The sequence below is a fragment of the Caenorhabditis elegans genome, chromosome I (assembly GCF_000002985.6).
Source record: "Caenorhabditis elegans chromosome I".
Classification (NCBI taxonomy): Eukaryota; Metazoa; Nematoda; class Chromadorea; order Rhabditida; family Rhabditidae; genus Caenorhabditis; species Caenorhabditis elegans.
The window spans coordinates 14,347,416-14,367,614 of NC_003279.8; the positions used below are offsets into that span (position 1 = coordinate 14,347,416).

At 31.8% G+C, this 20,199-nt stretch overlaps 2 protein-coding genes across 2 annotated transcripts; one reads left to right on the top strand and one right to left on the bottom strand.

Annotated features, from left to right (window-relative positions):
- Nucleotides 1-133: 133 nt before the first annotated feature.
- On the bottom strand, nt 134-10,911 carry Y105E8A.2 (Endoplasmic reticulum lectin 1). Its single transcript, NM_170934.7, has 5 exons — nt 10,534-10,911; nt 7,590-8,203; nt 4,047-4,299; nt 2,544-2,617; nt 134-628 (listed from the first exon to the last, which is right to left on the bottom strand). The coding sequence occupies exons 1-5, from the start codon at nt 10,891-10,893 to the stop codon at nt 322-324; spliced, it is 1,608 nt and encodes a 535-aa protein (NP_740930.3). The 5' UTR covers nt 10,894-10,911; the 3' UTR covers nt 134-321.
- Nucleotides 10,912-11,146: 235 nt separating this feature from the next.
- slc-30A5 (Proton-coupled zinc antiporter SLC30A5) lies at nt 11,147-20,179 on the top strand. Its single transcript, NM_170935.9, has 9 exons — nt 11,147-11,308; nt 11,353-11,475; nt 11,541-11,866; nt 12,492-12,685; nt 13,514-13,832; nt 15,406-15,791; nt 17,219-17,722; nt 19,009-19,242; nt 19,898-20,179. The coding sequence occupies exons 1-9, from the start codon at nt 11,247-11,249 to the stop codon at nt 19,988-19,990; spliced, it is 2,241 nt and encodes a 746-aa protein (NP_740931.2). The 5' UTR covers nt 11,147-11,246; the 3' UTR covers nt 19,991-20,179.
- Nucleotides 20,180-20,199: the final 20 nt, after the last annotated feature.

A 20,199-nucleotide genomic window follows, 5' to 3' on the forward strand; every position in this document is an offset into this window, starting at 1 on the left:
AAAAAAATTTCAAAAAAATTTTTTGTTTGGAAATTTTCAAAAACCTTTATTTAAAAAAAAACTATTTCACTAATTTTATATTTTTATAATAAGTCTAAAAAAAAGTTTTTGAATTCTTGAAAAAAATTTTTTTTTTACACTTAATTTAATTTATTTACACTTAATTTAATTTAAACTAGAAACAATGAAAACCCCATAGTACAGGTAAATCACAGAGGCAAGGCTCGAAGAATGGAAGGGAACAAGAAAAATGACCGGTAACAGGTAAAAAAAAGTGGAAAATTGGAAAGAAAATTATTTTGGGAATTGAATCAATTGGAATTAAAGGTCCTCGTGAATCTTAACATCATGATCGTCTTCATCAGATTGCTCATGAGCTTCATCCTCCTCCTCCTCATCAATGCTCAATTCCACTGGAGCTGCTGCTGCTGCTGCTGCTGATTGAGAGCTCGACGCAACTTGTGTCAGCTCAATTAATCCATAATCATCGGCAAATTGAAGTGGCTCACAGAATCGTTCACTATCAATTGTTAGCACGTATTGACAAGTTCTGGGTTCTGTTAGGTGCATTGAAAACGATAGAGCACTGTGATCGGCGGTGGCGCAGCGGATTCGAACTTCTACGTCTCTGAAAGGAAATTTGGATTAGGATAATATATCGGAAAATATATATTAGGTCTCCAAATAAGTTCCGGGTCAAAAATCATAACTTTGTTCGCTGCAAATCGATTTTTATGAAACTTTGGGGATTCATGTTATCAATTATGATCTTTCATTTGACAATAGTCACAAAAGTTGTTGACCACCCCAAGTGTCCTAACTCGGAGCCAATTTTTTTAGGCATTTTTCAGATCTCGCTTCTTTTCAGCTTTGAATTGAGGTTTGTGTGCGGATTTTTCTTTGTTGAGAACACATTATTAGAAAACGACAAAAGTTTGGAAAAAAATCCGTCCAAAAAATTTTTTTTGGTTGATCGTCCAAAAATCTTCGAAAACATTTTTTGTCGAAAATTCTAGATTTTTTCTACAAAAATGATGTAACCAAGTGTAAACTATTTTTTACACACACAAAACACATCAGTTTAGTTTGATAAACTAAAATGATAATAGAAAATATAATTTTTTCGGATAATTTTTGAGTTTTTTGAATATTTCTTGAGCTTCAAATTTCAAACTAAAATGAATTTTATGTGTAAAAAATAGTTTACACTTGGTTACATCATTTTTGTAGAAAAAATCTAGAATTTTCGACAAAAATTTTTTGGACGGATTTTTTTCCAAACTTTTGTCGTTTTCTAATAATGTGTTCTAAACAAAGAAAAATCCACACACAAACATCAATTCAAAGCTGAAAAGAAGCGAGATCTGAAAAATGCCTGAAAAAATAGGCTCCGAGTTAGGACACTTGGGGTGGTCAACAACTTTTGTGACTATTGTCAAATGAAAGATCATAATTGATAACATGAATTCCCAAAGTTTCATAAAAATCGATTTGCAGCGAACAAAGTTATGATTTTTGACCCGGAACTTATTTGGAGACCTAATAGTAATCGTATTAAAAATCGAATTTTTTCAAAATTTCGAAAAAAAAGTTTTTTTTTTTTTAATTTTTGAAAATTTCCAAAGCATCATTGAACACTAGTCGGTTATATTTTTAATATTCAAAATAATTTTTTTTTTGAGAAATATTAGAAATTATCAATGGTTTTTCGAAAAAAACATTTTTTTTTGGAAAATTTGTATATTCCCATTACTAATGCAATAATCGTATTGAAACTCATTTTGTTTTAATTCAAAATTTTTTTAAGGAAATAGGTTTTATTGTCATTACTTATGCAATGATTGTATTAAAAATCAACTTTTTCTTGAAATTTCGAAAAAAAAATTTTGAAAAATTTTGAAAAATTTTGAAGCATCATTAAATAAACACTGGTGGGTTATATTTTTAATACTCAAAAAATGTTTATTTTAAAAAAAAGCCTATAGTATTAAATATCGATTTTTGAAAAAAATTATAAAAAACATTTTAAATTCTAAAGTTTTAAGCACGTACTCGGAGTGTTTTCCAAAAAATAAAGTAATTTAATTGAATTTTTTTTTTTGGAAATATTTAAATTTATCTATGATTTTTGGTGTTTAACAAGTGGGAAGAGTTTTTCGAAAAAAAAAAATTTTTTTTTGGAAAATTTGTATATTCCCATTACTAATGCAATAATCGTATTGAAACTCAATTTGTTTTAATTCAAAATTTTTTTTAGGTAAATAGGTTTAATGTCATTACATATGCAATGATTGTATTAAAAATCGACTTTTTCTTGAAATTGCGAAAAAATATTTTTTCGGAAAATTTGTGTATTTCCATTACTTATGCAATAATAGTATTTAAAATAAATGTTTTTTTAATTCAAAAAATTTTTTTTTGGAAGATTGATATATTCCCATTATTTATGCAATAATCGTATGGGAAATCGATTTTTTTATTTAAAATTTTTTTTGTAAATTTTGTAATTTTACTGATTTTTTGTTAATTTTTAATTTCCTTACCTATGTGCTCCAGTCTCATCACAAATGTCACCTTTCGCATAGATTTGACTAATCTGATCAATTTGATTGTTTCCCTGAAATCATTATTCACTTATATAAGATAACTCTATTATGGCGGGAACACAAAATCTCTGAAAATGCGTATTGCACAACATATTTGACGCGCAAAATATCTCGTAGCGAAAACTACTGTAGCTCTTGTGTCGATTTACGACGGGCTTGATTCTCGGAAAAAAACCGAATTTTTCGCGAATTTTGACACCGATATTCAATTTTTCTCCGTTTTTTTTTTCTTATTCCTTGGTCTTATTTGTGATCTTTATTTTAATACTTTATCCATTAATAAATTAATTTAATTGAAAAACGTCTAATATAGGCGCTATTATGATGAGTAAACTCCTACATGCGTATTTTTACATTATTTCCCGCCTATTACGGTTTAAAAAAACGCTTGTGGGAGTATTATCTTCAAAATTACGATAATATTGGGCATTTTTCAATTAAATTAATATTTACTAATGGATAAAATATTAAAATTAAGCACAAATAAAAAACCAAGGAATCTGGAAAAAAAAACGACGAAGAAAAATTAAATATCGCTGTCGAAATTCGAAAAATTTGGTTTTTTTTCCGAGAATCAAGCCGACGTAAATCGACACGAGCGCTACAGTAGTTTTCGCTCACTGCAACTTTTTCCTCACGAGGGACGAGGAAAAGTGGTTTGTTCTTTCGTTTTTCACAGCTTTTTCTCGTTTTTTCTTATTAAAACTGATAAACAAATATTTTTTGCAGATGCCAAAACGATTTCCAAGTCAAAAAAATTATGTATTCAGTGGGCAAGCAGCGGTGAAAGTGGTCAATGTAAAATGATGGATTACGGGAATACAAAACCTAAACTTTTTCTGAAACATGATACATATGTTGCTTAAATGCTGAAATTACCTGGTTTTCATAGCGAGACCGCTGAAAAAGTTTTGAGGTTTTCAAAATTCAACTTTTTGTGCGAAAATCTCGACTTTTTCACCAAAAAAGTTGAATTTTGGAAATTTCAAAACTTTTTCAGCGGTCTCGTTATGAAAATCAGGTAGTCTCAGCATTTAAGCAGCATATGTATCATGTTTCAGAAAAAGTTTAGGTTTTGTATTCCCGTAATCCATCATATTACAATGCCCACTTTCACCGCTGCTTGCCCACTGAATACATGATTTTTTTACTTGGAAATTGTTTTAGCATCTGCAAAAAATATTTATTTATCAGTTTTAATAAGAAAAAACGAAAAAAATCGATGAAAAACGAAAGAAAACAGGCGGAAAACAAAGCAAGATAAATGGCCGCTGAAACTTGTCGGCCCCTCGGCCATGGCCTAGAAACCACTTTTCCTCGTCCCTCGTGAGGAAAAAGTTGCAGTGTCGCTACGAGAGATATTTTGCGCGTCAAATATGTTGTGTGCAATACGCATTTTCAGAGATTTTGTGATCCCCCCGTAATACACACAGAGGATACCTGAATAGCTCCGCGAGCATGTCTATCCAGTTTAACCCATTCCTTATGTACAACTTCATCAAAAACTCCCAAAAGAATGTCAGATCGTTGTCCATTCGCATCTTCATGAAATTGAATAACGTGTTTTCCGTAACAAAATTCATATTTCCACCATCCAGTTCCACCAACAATACAATCTTCTCCTGTTAGAATTCGATTTACTGTATGATGAACGACAGCTGGGTTATTTGCAAGCGATTCTTTTGTATTGAATCTGCGCAAAAAAATTGAGAATTAGGAGATAACTCGAACTTTGGGAATTTTGGCAAATACTCTTTTACTACCTCATCTTTTACTACGTTGCTCTTTTACTACGGTTTGCTCTTTTACTACGGCCGTATTTTTTACTACGTTTTCCGATTTCGATTTTTTACTACGAAAGTATTGTATTGTATTTATTACGATTTAAATCGTGATCAAAAATAAATAGTGAATAGACATGAATAAGTTAAGACGAAATGTATCTTTTACTACGGTCGTTTTTTTACTACGCTTTCCGAATTTGATTTTTTACTACGAATCGTATCTTTTACTACGGTCGTTTTTTTTTTACTACAATGGCAGGTTGGATTTATTACTACGTTTTGTATCTTTTACTACGATTAACGATTTTTTACTACCTAATGAAAAGAAGACTATCAAAAGTTGGAATTTGAAAGTTACCTTGTAGCAGATTTCAGGTATAATTACAATTTCATTCTGAAATCAACATGAAAGTTTCAAATGAAATTGTAATTATACCTGAAATCTGCTACAAGGTAACTTTCAAATTCCAACTTTTGATAGTCTTCTTTTCATTAGGTAATAAAAATCGTTAATCGATACAAAACGTAGTAATAAATCCAACCTGCCATTGTATTAAAAAAAAACGACCGTAGTAAAAGATACGATTCGTAGTAAAAAATCAAATTCGGAAAGCGTAGTAAAAAAACGACCGTAGTAAAAGATACATTTCGTCTTAACTTATTCATGTCTATTCACTATTTATTTTTGATCACGATTTAAATCGTAATAAATACAATACAATACTTTCGTAGTAAAAAATCGAAATCGGAAAACGTAGTAAAAAATACGGCCGTAGTAAAAGAGTAAACCGTAGTAAAAGAGCAACGTAGTAAAAGATGAGGTAGTAAAAGAGTATTTGCCGGGAATTTTTTTATTTAATTTGAATATCCCGCCAAATTTTTCTGGAAAAAATTGAATTTACCGCCAAAAATGAGTTTTTTTTTTCAGAGAATGTGCCAAAATTTGGAAAAAATACAATTTCACGTGGTGGTGTCAGGCTGTCTCATTACAGTTTGATTTACAAAAAATGCGGGAATATTTTTCCACAGAAAATTGTGACGTCAGCACGCTCTTAACCAGGCGAAATAAGATGAGCAGTCTGCGTTTCTTCTCTCGCATTTTTTTGAAGATCAAATCGAAATAAGACATTCTGACTCCCCGTGCAATTTGAGCTTTCCGGCGTTTTGGCGGGATTTTAAGTTTTTTTTTTGAAAAAAATTTTTGCCATAAATATATATTTCCTGGTAAATTTGTTTGGGAAAAACATTTTTTGGCGGGAAATTCGAACTTTCTGGTAAACTGTTGGCAGGAAATTTAAAAAATGTTGAACAACATTTTTTGGCGGTAAATTTAAATTTTTTGAAAAAAAAAAACATTTTGGCGGCAAATTCGAATTTTTTGAAAAACATTTCGGCGGGAAATTTAAATTTTCCGGTAAAATTTTGGCGAAAATTTACATTTTCTGGTAAAATTTTGGCTTTTTTAAATAAATTTTTGGTGGGAATTTCAAATAAAAAAAAATAATGTAGGGGAAATTTAAAATTACTTTTTTTTTAAATTTTCCGTGAAATTCAAATTTTTTTAGAAACAAACATTTTAGCGGGAAATTTAAATTTTTTCAGAAACAAGTTTTTGGTAGGAAATTAAAAAATTTTTGGCGGGAAATTCAAATTTTTTGAAAAACATTTCGGCGGGAAATTAAAAAATTTTTAAATAAATTTTTGGTGGGAATTTCAAATTTAAAAAAATATTGTCGGGGAAATTCAAAATTACTTTTTTAGAAGTTTTCCGTGAAATTCAAATTTTTTTGGGAAAAATTTTTTTGCCGGAAAATTAAAGTTTTTTTTTTAGAAAACATTTTTCGGTGGGAAATTTGAATTTTATAAAAAAAAAAGTTTTTGCCAGGAAATTTGAAAAAATTCAAAAAAATTTAAATTTTTTTAATCCCATTTTGGCGGGAAATTTAAATTTTTTGAGAAACGAATTTTTGGCGGGAAATTTAAATTTTTTGTAAAAACATTTTTTGGCGGGAAATTAAAATTTTTTTAGAAACAAGTTTTTGGCAGGAAATTTTTAAAAAATTCAAAAAAATTTAAATTTTTTAAAACCCCATTTTAGCGGGGAAATTCAAAATTTCTGGTAAAATATTGGCGGGAAATTAAAATTATTTTAGAAACGAATTTTTGGCGGAAAATTTAAAATTTTTAAAACCCCATTTTAGCGGGGAAATTCAAAATTTTTGGTAAAATTTTGGCAGGAAATTTAATTTTTAATTTTTTGAGAAGAAACAATAGTTTTTTCGGCTTTTTTGGCGGGAAATTTAAATTTTCTTCTTAAAAAAATTTGGGCAGAAAAAAAAATTATTTTTGGACTTTCAAAAATCGGCAAAAGTGGAGCACTGCAACTTTTTCCTCACGAGGGACGAGGAAAAGTGGTTTCTAGGCCATGGCCGAGGAGGGGCCGACAAGTTTCAGCGGCCATTTATCTTGCTTTGTTTTCCGCCTGTTTTCTTTCGTTTTTTACCGAATTTTTTCGTTTTTTCTTATTAAAACTGATAAATAAATATTTTTTTTGCAGAAGCTAAAACAATTTCCAAGTAAAAAAATTATGTATTCAGTGGGCAAGCAGCGGTGAAAGTGGTCAATGCAATATGATGGATTACGGGAATACAAAACCTAAACTTTTTCTGAAACATGATACATATGCTGCTTAGATGCTGAAATTACCTGATTTTCATAACGAGACCGCTGAAAAAGTTTTGAGATTTTCAAAATTCAACTCTTTGTGCGAAAATCTCGACTTTTTCACCAAAAAAGTTGAATTTTGGAAATTTCAAAACTTTTTCAGCGGTCTCGTTATGAAAATCAGGTAGTCTCAGCATTTAAGCAGCATATGTATCATGTTTCAGAAAAAGTTTAGGTTTTGTATTCCCGTAATCCATCATATTACAATGCCCACTTTCACCGCTGCTTGCCCACTGAATACATGATTTTTTTACTTGGAAATTGTTTTAGCATCTGCAAAAAATATTTATTTATCAGTTTTAATAAGAAAAAACGAAAAAAATCTATGAAAAACGAAAGAAAACAGGCGGAAAACCAAGCAAGATAAATGGCCGCTGAAACTTGTCGGCCCCTCGGCCATGGCCTAGAAACCACTTTTCCTCGTCCCTCGTGAGGAAAAAGTTGCAGTGAACGAAAAAAAAAAACATTCAGGCACCTTTTAACACCGCCCAAAATGTACCCAGCCTGCCGAGTCTCTTTAAGCTTCTCAAAATCCTTCTCATCAATAAGACCACCATCTTCTTCCTCAGTATTCTCTGAATACTGAGGATCTTGATCCGTAAAAACGGTATATTCCCGTTTAAAAGTCGAATCATGAAAATCATCAAGTCTCTGAAGTGTCTGAGGTTTCGCTTCATTCTCATTCTTCGCATCTTCATTCCAACAAACAATTTTATGATCTTTTTTCTCGGAAAGTTGATATTCGGGATGTTTGCATAATAAATCAGTCATTATAACAATCTCATAATGACATGATGAGATTTCAGTGACCGAGAGGATTTTATGTTGTACTTTTTCAACACAAATATACACGACATCTGTGGTACGCGGTTTTCCTCCGGTTACATCGCATGAGGTTCCATGATTATAGGACACTGAATAGTATGGGTAATCCTCATTTTCGATTCGGCGGGTCGCTGGCTTTACTTGCTCATTTGTGGAGGCTGTCAGTGCGGAATCAAAGTTTCCGAGGTAGAATTCGGTACGCGAGACTTGTCCGGTTAACATTTTATCCTCGTGGTATTGGATTACGTATCGGCCGTGGCAAACCTGGAATTTTTTTTGTTGGTTGAGGCTAGCCAATTTTGTAGTTTGTAGTATTTTTTTTTGTTTTTAAATCACGAAAAACGAGCGATTTTCAGTCGAAATAACTGCATTTATGTTTTGGCTGAGGCTCACAGACTACAAACTACAACTATACATAGCCTCAACCAATGTTGAGGCTAGCAAAGAGTGTAGTTTGTAGCCTGAGCCTCAACCAATTTTTAATTTTTGACGAACTTTTTTTTTACAAATTTTCGCAGTAAAATCGGTAATTTTAAGCGTTTTTTTTCGCAAAAACGCGAATTTTAAAATTTCGGTGAGGCTCACAGACTACAAACTACAAATTTCATGGTTGAGGCTAGCCAATTTTGTAGTTTGTAGTCATTTTTTAAAAATTTATCGTTTTCAAACGAAAAAAAGAGAGAGATTTTCAGTTAAAACATTTTTTTTACAAAAGCTTTTCACTCAATTTTTGATGTAAAACTAAAAAATTCCCCAGTTAAATCGGAAATTTTGAGGTATTTTTGGTGAAAAATAGGTATTTTGAAGTTTGGGTGAGGCTCAGAGACTACAAACTACAACTATTCATAGCCTCAACCAATGGTGAGGCTAGCAAAGAGTGTAGTTTGTAGTGTGAGCCTCAACGAATTTTCAATTTGTGACGAAAATTATTATTTTATTCACATTTTGATGAAAAATTTGGATTTTTCAAAGTAAAATCGGGAATTTCAAGCGATTTTTGGAGAAAAGTATGTATTTCCAAGTTTTGGTGAGGCGCTCAGAGACTACAAACTACAACTTTCCATAGCCTCAACCAATTTTCAATTTGTGACAACCATTTTTTTAAACAAAAATTGAGTTTTTCGCAGTAAAATCGGGAAATTTTATACGTTTTTCCGCAAAAAACCAGGATTTGAAAGTTTAGGTGAGGCTCACAGACTACAAACTACAACTTTCCATAGCCTCAACCAATGTTGAGGCTAGCAAGGAGTGTAGTTTGTAGCCTGAGCCTCAACCAATTTTTAATTTTTAACGAAAATTAGTTTTTTATTCACTTTTTGATGAAAAAATAGGATTTTTTGAAGCAAAATCGGGAATTTTAAGTGATTTTCAGCGAAAATCGAGTAAAGTTTGGGTGAGGCTCATGGAGGCTAGCATATTTTGTAGTTTGTAGTGTGAGTGTGTCAGTCAATTTTTAATCTGTGACGAACATTTAATTTTTGATTGATTTTTGACAAAAATTGAGATTTTCGCAGTAAAATCTGCAAATTTTTACGGTTTTTTCGCAAAAAACGGTGATTTTAAAGTTTCCGTGAGGCTCATAGACTACAAACTACAAATTTCATGGTTGAGGCTAGCCATTTTTGTAGTTTTTAGTCATGTTTTGCAAATTTATCGTTTTTAAAACGAAAAAAACGAGCGATTTTCAGTTAAAAAGCGTCGATGTTAAGTTTTGGGTGAGGCTACAAACTACAAACTACAACTTGCAATTTTACACGTTGAAAACTAGTTAAATTTAGTTGAGGCTAGCCAATTTTGTAGTGTTTGTAGTCTTTTTTTTTTGTTTTTAAATCACGAAAAACGAGCGATTTTCAGTCGAAATAACTGCATTTATGTTTTGGCTGAGGCTCACAGACTACAAACTACAACTATACATAGCCTCAACCAATGTTGAGGCTAGCAAGGAGTGTAGTTTGTAGTGTGAGCCTCAAATTTGTGACGAAAATTAGTTTTTCATTCACTTTTTGATGAAAAAATGAATAAAAGGATTTTTGAAGTAAAATTGGGAATTTTAAATGATTTTCCGCAAAAAACGGGATTTTTTAAGTTTCGTTGAGGCTCACTGACTACAAACTACAAATTTCATGGTTGAGGCTAGCCAATTTTGTAGCTTGTAGTCATTTTTGCAAAATTTTCATTTTTAAATCACGAGAAACGAGCGATTTTCAGTCGAAATAACTGCATTTATGTTTTGGGTGAGCCTCACAGACTACAAACTACAACCTTCATGGTTGAGGCTAGCCAATTTTGTAGTTTGTAGTCTGAGCCTCAGCGTGTTCAGAGAAAAATTATAAAATTTTTTGGATACTTTTTTAAATTGAATTTACACCAGTTGGGGTTTTAAATAAGACAAAAAAAACAATTTTAATTTGTGGGGAGGCTCAGACTACAAACTACAACTTTCGTGAGCCTCAGTGCCTAATAAAATTGTAGTTTGTAGTCTGTGAACCTCAACCAACCTTCGAAAAAAAATTTTTAAGTAAAAAATGCGCAAAATTTCTGATTTTTTTTAGGTTTTCAAAGCATTTTCATCAATTTTTATGATAAAAATTTACCTGATAAGTCCAATAAACATCGATCAAATAGCTGCACATTTTATCCTTATACAGCATAGTTTCCAGCAATTTCCCGGCCGTCGCTCCCGAATATTCCACGTTTTTCTTCACTTCCACATCAATTTGCGGCAATTTACACAAGAATCGCTCGTTGTTTTTCGACATAATTCGCACATAATCATCGGATAGCTCAGTGTTCCCTGTTTCCAGTGTTGGTGGATCTTTTATTGTCACCGAATCACTTGTAAATGACACATAATAGTGAATAGAATCATCGATTTTCTCAGTTTTGTAAAGAGAAAAGAGAAGAAATAATAGCGGGATAGCTTTTGTCGGCCGAAATAAGCCTGTTGAAACCATTTTTTGAAGGTTTATCACCTGAAAAATCGATTTATTAGCATATTTTTGATAATTTCAGTGAAAAAAATTAAACGGAAAACCCCATTTTAATGCTCATTTTCGGTTAAAACACGTGTAATAGTGTAATAGAAAAATAATGTTCAACGCGAATTGTCGTCAAATAGGGTGTATTTGGTGCAGACACCGTGACGGTAAAATGCACACTTTTAATTTTTGGAACCTTTTTCGGAAATTTCCAATTTATTTCAACCTTTTTTGAACATTTTCGGGATGGAAACTGTATAAATTTTTGATTTTTTTCTCCGAAAATCGATAAATTTCGATAAAAACCCTAAAAATCGCCATTATCCACGATGCTAGCCCACGATTTCGTCAAAAAAGACGACAGAAACTTCACTCCAACGCAATCTTCGAGGTTTGTTGATTAAAAAAAATATTAAAAAGTTTTGAAAATTACAGATCAGCGTCATATTTCGTTGTGCTAGTGCTCACCAAAATTCTACGATGTATTGGAGTCTTTTTCGTGGATATTCTCGCGAAAAGCTCGCATATTGTGAATCTTCTGTGGCTTTGTAAAATAATGTACGGTTTTTAAAAATTTTTTTAAAATATTTTACGCAATTATTAATTTATTTAATGATTTTCAGATGTACATGTATCCTATTCCCCCTGCAAAAGCCTCTTTCAGCCGGAAAATCACTGAAAAGAGGCATAATGCCCATGGTTTTGAAGCTTTCCCTGATGAATAGCGTTATCGAAGTATTCTGGTTTTATGGAATCACACTTTGTGGACCATTACGGAGTGTTCTTGTCTTTGAGCTCAGTTCAACTGTGCTTTTATCGGCGGTTGTCTCATTTTTCAAGGGCGGAAATATGTCAACTCCCTCCAAAACACGTGGATTTTTCCTGTTAATTGTCGGATTTGTGGCGCTTTTCCTTATGGATAGAGACGGAACTATTGAGGATCCACATCGTAAGGATTTGGCGCTTGAAATTCGAAGAAATCACTGAAAATCAGTGTGAAAAATTGGTTGAGGCTATGAAGAGTTGTAGTTTGTAGTCTGTAAGCCTCAACCAAACTTTAAAATACCTATTTTCACCAAAAATAGCTTAAAATTTCCGATTTCCCAGCGAAAATGTTCATTTTTTCATCAAAAATAATGCACAAAAAGCTTTAATAATTTCCGAAAAAAAACATTTAAAAAAATAAAAATTGGTTGAGGCTATAAAAAGTTGTAGTTTGTAGTCTGTGAGCCTCAACCAAACTTTAAAACATCAGTTTTTCACTCAAAAATAGCTTAAAATTTCCGATTTTACTGCAAAAAATATCATTTTTTTTTCATCGGAAATTGAGTAAAAGGTTTTTTTTATTAGTTTCCAAAAAAATTTTTTTCATTAAATCAGTGTGAAAAATTGGTTGAGGCTATAAACAGTTGTAGTTTGTAGTCTGTGAGCCTCACCCAAACTTTAAAATACCCATTTTTCTTCAAAAATCGCGATTTTTAGTTAAAAAACCGAGAAATGAACCAATTTTTCGTTCAAAATCGCTATAAAATTTTTACATTTTAATTTTTTTTTTCAAATTTCCAACTTTCCAGACACCACCCACGCCCACCACAGTGGCCTCAACCACCTCTTCTATCATTTAATTGGACTTTTCGGAATGGCTGATCATAAAGGAGGTCTATGTATTCTGCTAATCTCACTGCTTCTCCGTACCGGCTACGAGACGTCTTTCCGGCATTTAGCTGTAGAAGTTGGCGGTGCAAAGAGGCTTCACACACTTGTTACGGTAATAAAAATTATGGATTTTTCGTGAATTTTAACCCGAAAAAGCATAAAAAATTCCGAAAGAATCACACATTTTCTGCTGGATTTTTTTTTCTGTAATAGTTTCTAAGATATTATTCCTTTAAAAATTCATGAACCGAAAAAAACATTTGCTATAAAGTTATAAATTTACGTAAAATTTTAAGTTTTTTCGCGGAATGTGTCTGGAAAAAATTAGGGAAAATTCGACAGTTTTGGTGAAAAACTGAGAAATTCGATTTTTTTTAAAATTTATAGGAAATTCCCTTTTTTTTTTTGGTTAAAAATTGGAAAAATTCGATTTTTGACGTAATAAATTAGGGAAAATCGTTTTTTTTTGAAGTAAAAAATTGAAAGAATTCAAATTTTTAGGTAAAAATAGGGAAATTCGATTTTCGAAGCAGAAAATTTAAAAAAAAAGGAATTTTCTGGTTAAAAATTGGAAAAATTCGATTTTTTTTAGTGAAAAAACTGAGAAATTCGATTTTTTTTTTAATTTATAGGAAATTCCATTTTTGTGGTTAAAAATTCGAAAAATACGAATTTTTCGATCAAAATTTTAGAAAATTCGATTTTCGAAGTAGAAAATTAGGGAAAATTCGAATTTTTGGGGAAAAAATTCGATTTTTTTTAATTTATAGGAAATTCCCTTTTTTTTTGGTTAAAAATTGGAAAAATTCGATTTTTGACGTAATAAATTAGGGAAAATCGTTTTTTTCCGATCAAAATTTTGGAAAATTTGATTTTTGAAGTAAAAAATTGAAAGAATTCAAATTTTTAAATAAAAAATAATGAAAATTTAAATTTTCAGGCTGGAAGTGCTGTCTGCCTAACGCCTGTAGCCGTACTATCATGGGCTCTTTCCTCAAGCTCCGGAGCTTCGATAGGCTATTTCCACTACGCTGCTCTTCTCGTAATCATTGCTGTATTTGTGTTTGTACTCGATTTCTACGCTGAAAGTATATGCTTCCAACACGTTGCTGATCCAGTTATGGCTGCAGCTCGTTGGTCCTCTGTTACCATGTTCTCGTGTGCATTTGGGCTCGCATACCTTTGGTATGGAAGCCAAAATCTCGGAGATCATGCGTTGACTGGCGGTGTTTCGATCACTGTTGTTTGCTTTATTTTGGGTGCGTTTTTCTCGAAATTCTAATCAAAAAAATGCTGAAAAATCCCTGAAATTGGGATTTTTCGCACCAAAATCCGATTTTTTTGAAAAAAATCGACTTTTCTGGCTGAAAAAATTATTTTTTTACCTTAAAAATCGAATTTTCGCAATTTTTTAACATCAAAAACCGGATTTTCGCTTGAGACCCCCCCCCCCCCCCACTACAAACTACAAATCTTGATAGCCTCAACCAAAGAAAATTGGGTGAGGCTTAGAGAGTCGTGTAGTTTGTAGTCTGTGAGCCTGAACTAAGCTCCATAAACCCGTATTTTGTCGAAAATATCTTGAAAATGTTAGGGTTTCTTGTTAGATTTAAGTTTTCCGTTCGAAATTTAGGAAAAACCCATTTTTTTGCGTTAAATACTGGTTGAGGCTCACACTACAAACTACACTATTGGCTAGCCTCAACCAAAAATTGGTTGAGGCTATGAAAAACTGTAGTTTGTAGTCGTCACAGCCTCACCAAAAACTTTGAATTTTGAATTTTTTTTCACTAAAAGTGTAACTTTTGCTTTATTTTGGGTGCGTTTTTCTCGAAATTCTAATTAAAAAATGCTGAAGAAAATCCCGAAAATCTGGATTTTTCGCATCAAAAATCCTTTTTTTTTTTGTGAAATTCAGCATAATTTTAACGAAAAATCGACTTTAAAATAGAGAGATAATGAAAAATGCAAAATTTGCTTCTAAAAGTTTAAATTTTTGAGATTTTTCCAGAAAATAAATTGAAAAAAAATGTATCTAAATTGTTGTCGGGTTTTTTACCGAAAAAAAATCGAATTTCTCAACTTTCTTAGCTAAAAATTTGAAATTGTCCAATTTTTTGATAGAAAATCGAATTTCCCAAATTTTTTACCTAAAAATTTAAATTTTTCGGAATTTTTCACCGAAAAAAAAATAGAATATTTCAAGTTTTTTATCGAAAAAATTGAATTTTCCAACTTTTTTACTTGAAAATTTGAATTTTTCCAATTTTTTTTTACTTCAAAAATCGATTTTTCCCTCATTTTTTTTAAGCAAAAAATCGAATTTCCCAAATTTTTTACCGAAAATAATCAAGTTTTCCTCCTAATTTATTAATTAAAAATTAGAATTTTCCCAAGTTTTTTACTCAAAAAATTGATTTTTCAAAATGTTTATTTTAAAAATTGAATTTCTCGTATTGTTAACCTGAAAAAAAGAATTTTCCAATTTTTTTAATTGAAAAATTCGAATTTTCCCATATTTTTTTACCAAAAAAAAATCGAATTTCCTTCAAGTTTTTTCCCGAAAAAAATTCGAATGTTCACGAATTTTTAACCAAAAAATCAAATGTCCCAAGTTTTTTACTTCAAAAATCGAATTTTCCAAAGTTTTTTATCGAAAAATTCGTATTTTTTCAATTTTTAACCACAAAAAATGGAATTTCCTATAAATTTTTTAAAAAAATTTAAAAAAATCGAATTTTCCCACATTATTTTTCCAAAAAAAAAATCGACTTTTCCAAAATGTTTCCAGTTTTTTACCTGAAAAATTCAAAATTTTCCAAATTTTTGCAGCCTCAATCTCGCTGACACACTCGAATCAGCCAAAACACCGAGGTGGTCATTTCGTTGGAATCTCGAATACAGGACTACCATTATTCACGTATGGAGAAGCTTTCCTGCAGAGAACCTCCAAATCTTTGATGCTTTTTATGAAGGAAACCCTAAATGAAATCCTTATGAACAACGATTCCCGTCGGATATTCTGGTTTCTTTGTGTGAATCTTGGCTTTTGCGGAGTCGAATTTCTCTATGGATTCTGGACGAACAGTTTAGGATTGATTTCTGACGGGTTTCATATGCTATTCGATTGTAGTGCACTTGTCATGGGACTTGTTGCGTCGGTTATGGCACGGTGGCCACCTACGAGACACTTTACATTTGGTTTTGGACGTGTTGAGGTAGAACAATTGGATTTTTCACCGGAAAATTCAGAAAACTCGAATAAAAACTATCAATTTTAGAGCGAAAAGTGAAAAAAGCAGCAAAAAAAATCGAAAACTCGGCTGCAACGGCAATTTTCAGTGCAGAAAAAAGCCTACTATTTTCTCAAAAATGTGGTGAAAAACTACGATTTTTGTGAAAAGCCACAAAAATAGTCCGAAACGGCCAATTTTTGTGCAGACAATTTTTATTTGGTTTTTTTGCGTATTTTCCGGATTTTTATACATTATAGACTCTTTTTTACGGAAAAATGTTACGATAAATGGGAAAAAAAAAACGTCTTTAAAGGTGGTGTAGTCGAATTTTTTTAAAAAATTGCTTTATCAGACTTAAAATTGTCTGAAAACACCGAATTTCATAATGAAACTTCTTGAAAACTTTTCAGAAAAAAGTTATGACGGCTCAAAAAATAGCCTAAAATTAGTTAAAATCGGAAATTTGACCGACTTGTCAATGTCGCAGCCGCTGGAAACTGTTTTTTTTGAAATCACCATCAAATTTTGAGTATACAATGTAATTATCTTGCGTTTTAAACTTGATTAAGGTATTTAAAAGTCGATGGACGGCGAGTTTTGGTTCAAAAAAAATAAAAATCTTGCCGTCCATCGACTTTTAAATACTTTAATCAAGTTTAAAACGCAAGACAATTACATTGTATACTCAAAATTTGATGGTGATTTCAAAAAAAAATTGTTTCCAGCCGCTTGACAAGTCGGTCAAATTTCCGATTTTAACTAATTTTAGGCCATTTTTTGAGGCGTCATAACTTTTTTCTGAAAAGTTTTCAAGAAGTTTCATTATGAAATTCGGTGTTTTCAAACAATTTTGAGTCTGATAAAGCAATAAAAAAAAAATTCGACTACACCACCTTTAAAGACGTTTTTTTTTTCATTTATCGTAACATTTTTCGGTAAAAAAAGAGTCTATAGTGTATAAAAATCCGGAAAATACGCAAAAAACCAAATAAAAATTGTGTTACAGTTATTAATAATGCCCTAGGGGGGGGGGGGGGGGGGGTTCTGCACAAAAATTGGCCGTTTTGGACTATTTTCGTTAGGAAAACATGCATTTTTGCACGTGTTGACCTCATTTTTGTGAAAATAGTGATTTTTTGTAATTGCTTAATGACCGTTTCGACCAACAATTTTTAAAAAAGAATTTTCGCTTTATATAAGCATTTTTCACTTGAAAAAAACAACATACAACATTTTGCACACAAAAATTGGACGTTTTGGACTATTTTTGTTGCTTTTCACAAAAAAATATGCAAAAATGCACACTTTCACTGCAAAAGTGGTGCAAAAGTCACCTACAAATATTAGTGTAAAATACACAATTTCTATCAAATTTTGATAACTAACTATATAATTTTTTTTTGATGCAGATTCTCTCCGGCTTCATCAATGCCCTATTCCTATGTGTTATCGCGTTGTTCATCCTTATTGAAGCACTCGAACGACTCTTCGATCCACCAAACATCAACACTGATCGTCTTTTATTCGTCGCAATTTCCGGACTTATCGTGAATCTATTCGGAATGTATTCTCTCGGAGAACACGGACATTCTCATGGTGGTGGATCGAGTCATGGTCATTCCCATGGTGGAGGTGGTAGTCATGGACACTCTCATGGTGGAGGAGGAAATGCGAATATGCAGGGTGTATTCCTTCATGTTCTTGCCGATACACTTGGTTCTGTATTTGTGATCATTTCGACGTTACTTATTCAATGGTTCGGATGGGTTTGGGTTGATCCGTTGTGTTCGTTGATCTTATCACTTCTGATCATTGGATCAGTGTATCCATTGTTGGTTTCATCGATTAGTACGTTGTTGCAAGATGTTCCGGAGGAAGAGGAGTTCGAGTATCATATTAATGAGATTTTGGAGGTATATCATTGTTTTTTTTTTTGGAAATTGGTACTGTAGGGGTACTATAGGAGTACTGTAGGGTGTTGTAGGATTACTGTAGGGTTGCTGTAACTATAGGGGGGCTGTAGGAATATTTTGTTGGTACTGTAGGGGTACTGTAGGAGGGTTACTGCGTTGGTTGTGTAGGATTACTGTAGGAGTTTTGTAGTGATATTGTTGGAATACATAATTTGTTATGGTTATGTATGGGCTACTGTACGGATACTGTATTGATACTGTAGGGATATCGTAGGAATACTGTAGGAATACTGTAATAGTATTATAGGGGTATCGTAGGAGTACTGTATTAATACTGACGGAGTACTGTAGGAATACTGTATTGGTACTGCCAGAGACTGTGGGAGTACTGTAAGGATATTATTACTTATGGGGATATTTTAGGAATACTGCATTGGTGCTGTAATAGTATTATAGGGGTATCATAAGAATACTGTACTGTTGAAATTAATTCATCGATCCTTGAATTTCGCAAAAATTTTTGTCGCACAGAAAGTGGGGCGGAGCGTAACTTTCGCAATACTGCCGCACGGTGTTTTTGTACGCCTCTTTTCCAATGATTTTCTTGTTGATTTTTTCGAATAAAGTTTCAATTTTACTTGTCTTTTCGTTTTTTCGATTTGGATAACGTTCTCATTCGAAAAAAAAACAAACGAAGAAAGACAAATAAAATTGAAACTTTATTGAAAAAATCAAAATCATTAGAAAAGAGGCGTACAAAAACACCGTGCGGCAGTATTGCGAAAGTTACGCTCCGCCCCACTGTCTGTGTGACAAAAATGTTCGCAAAATTCAAGGATCGATGAATTAATTTCAACAGTAGAGTATTCTTATGATACCCCTATAATACTATTACAGTACCAATACAATATTCCTAAAATATCCCCATAAGTAACAATATCCTTACAGTACTCCAACAGTCTCTGGCATTACTACTGTAGGGGTACTGTAGAAGTAGTGTATTGGTACTATGAAGGTACTGCATTTGTTATCGTTATGTATGTGGTACTGTAGGGGTACTGTAGTTCTAGAAATATTGTTTTTTTTAGTTTCTGCGAGTTCCTAAAAAACATCGTGGAAATTTCTGCAACTTTTTGAAAAAATTCAAGAATTTTCTGAATTTCCTTCAGAACTGTCCGAAAATTTCTGAAACGTTCTAGAAAGCTGTTGGAAATTTTAAGAAACTTTCTGAGCTTCTGAACAAAAAATTTAAATATCTGAAAAAAAACCCCTTAATTTTTGCACAGATCGAGCACGTAGAATCGTATTCAAATGCACACATGTGGCAGCACAAATCGGATATCAACGTGGCAAGTGTACACGTTCAAGTGAAAGAAGAAGCGAATGCACAAATGATTCGACACCGTGTCTCGAATATCCTGAAGAGCACTGGAGCCACCCACTCAACTGTACAAGTTGAGAAAAAGACATTTGCACACAGGATACAACAAGTGTGTCCTGGATATAAAGCTGGTTATACGGTACGGGATGCTTTGTTGCTTAGAGGACAAAATATCTTTAAAAATGACAATTTTTCAAAAAAAAAGTTGTTTTTTTTCAGGAAATGTTTTATTTGATTAAATTTAATAATATTTCTAAAAACTACAAATTTCTGATTTTTTTGTTGAATTTTTTCATTCGAAAAAAAATAATTTGGAGCATTTTTTGCCATTTTTATATTTTCGATAGTAATAATATATAAAGTATTAAAAATATCTGAAATTGTAGATTTTTCCAATTTCAGAAATTTTTAATTACTTTATTACTATCGAAAATATAAAAACGGCAAAAAATGCTCCAAATGAATTTTTTTTCCAATTTTCAACAAAAATCTGAAATTTGCAGTTTTTAGAAATATTATTAAATTTCGTCAAATAAAACATTTTCTGAATAAAAAAATCGTAATTTTTAAAAATTAATTTTAATTTTTTTCGGAATTTTCAGTTAATTTTCGACTATAAAAATGAGAGAAAGTTGAAATTTCAGAAATAAAAAAAAATCGTTATTTAAAAAATAATGCTAAAATTCTGAAAAAAATTGTTAAAAAATTGTTCCTGAAATTTATGAAATTTTCTCAAATGTTGAGCATTTTTAATTGAAAAAAAGGGTAAACATTCAAATTTTCTCCAATTTCAGGTAGTCCGCGGAAGTGTGATAAGAGAGAAGAAGCATGATCATTCACATCACCACGGGCATTCACACGACGATCACAGCGGACATCATCATTAATTTATTCCAGTAGTATTTTTTTTCTTCTGAAATTCACTTATTTATAGTCATTTTTCCCCTTTTTTTCTAGTGTCTTTGCTTTACATTTCGGGATAATTTATTGTGTTTTTGTGTGTTTTTTCCCTTTTTTTCTCCCCCAAAAACCACCCCAAAGTTCCTTCAAAGAGTTAATGAAATTAATTTATTTTTAGAAAAAAAAAACGTTTTTT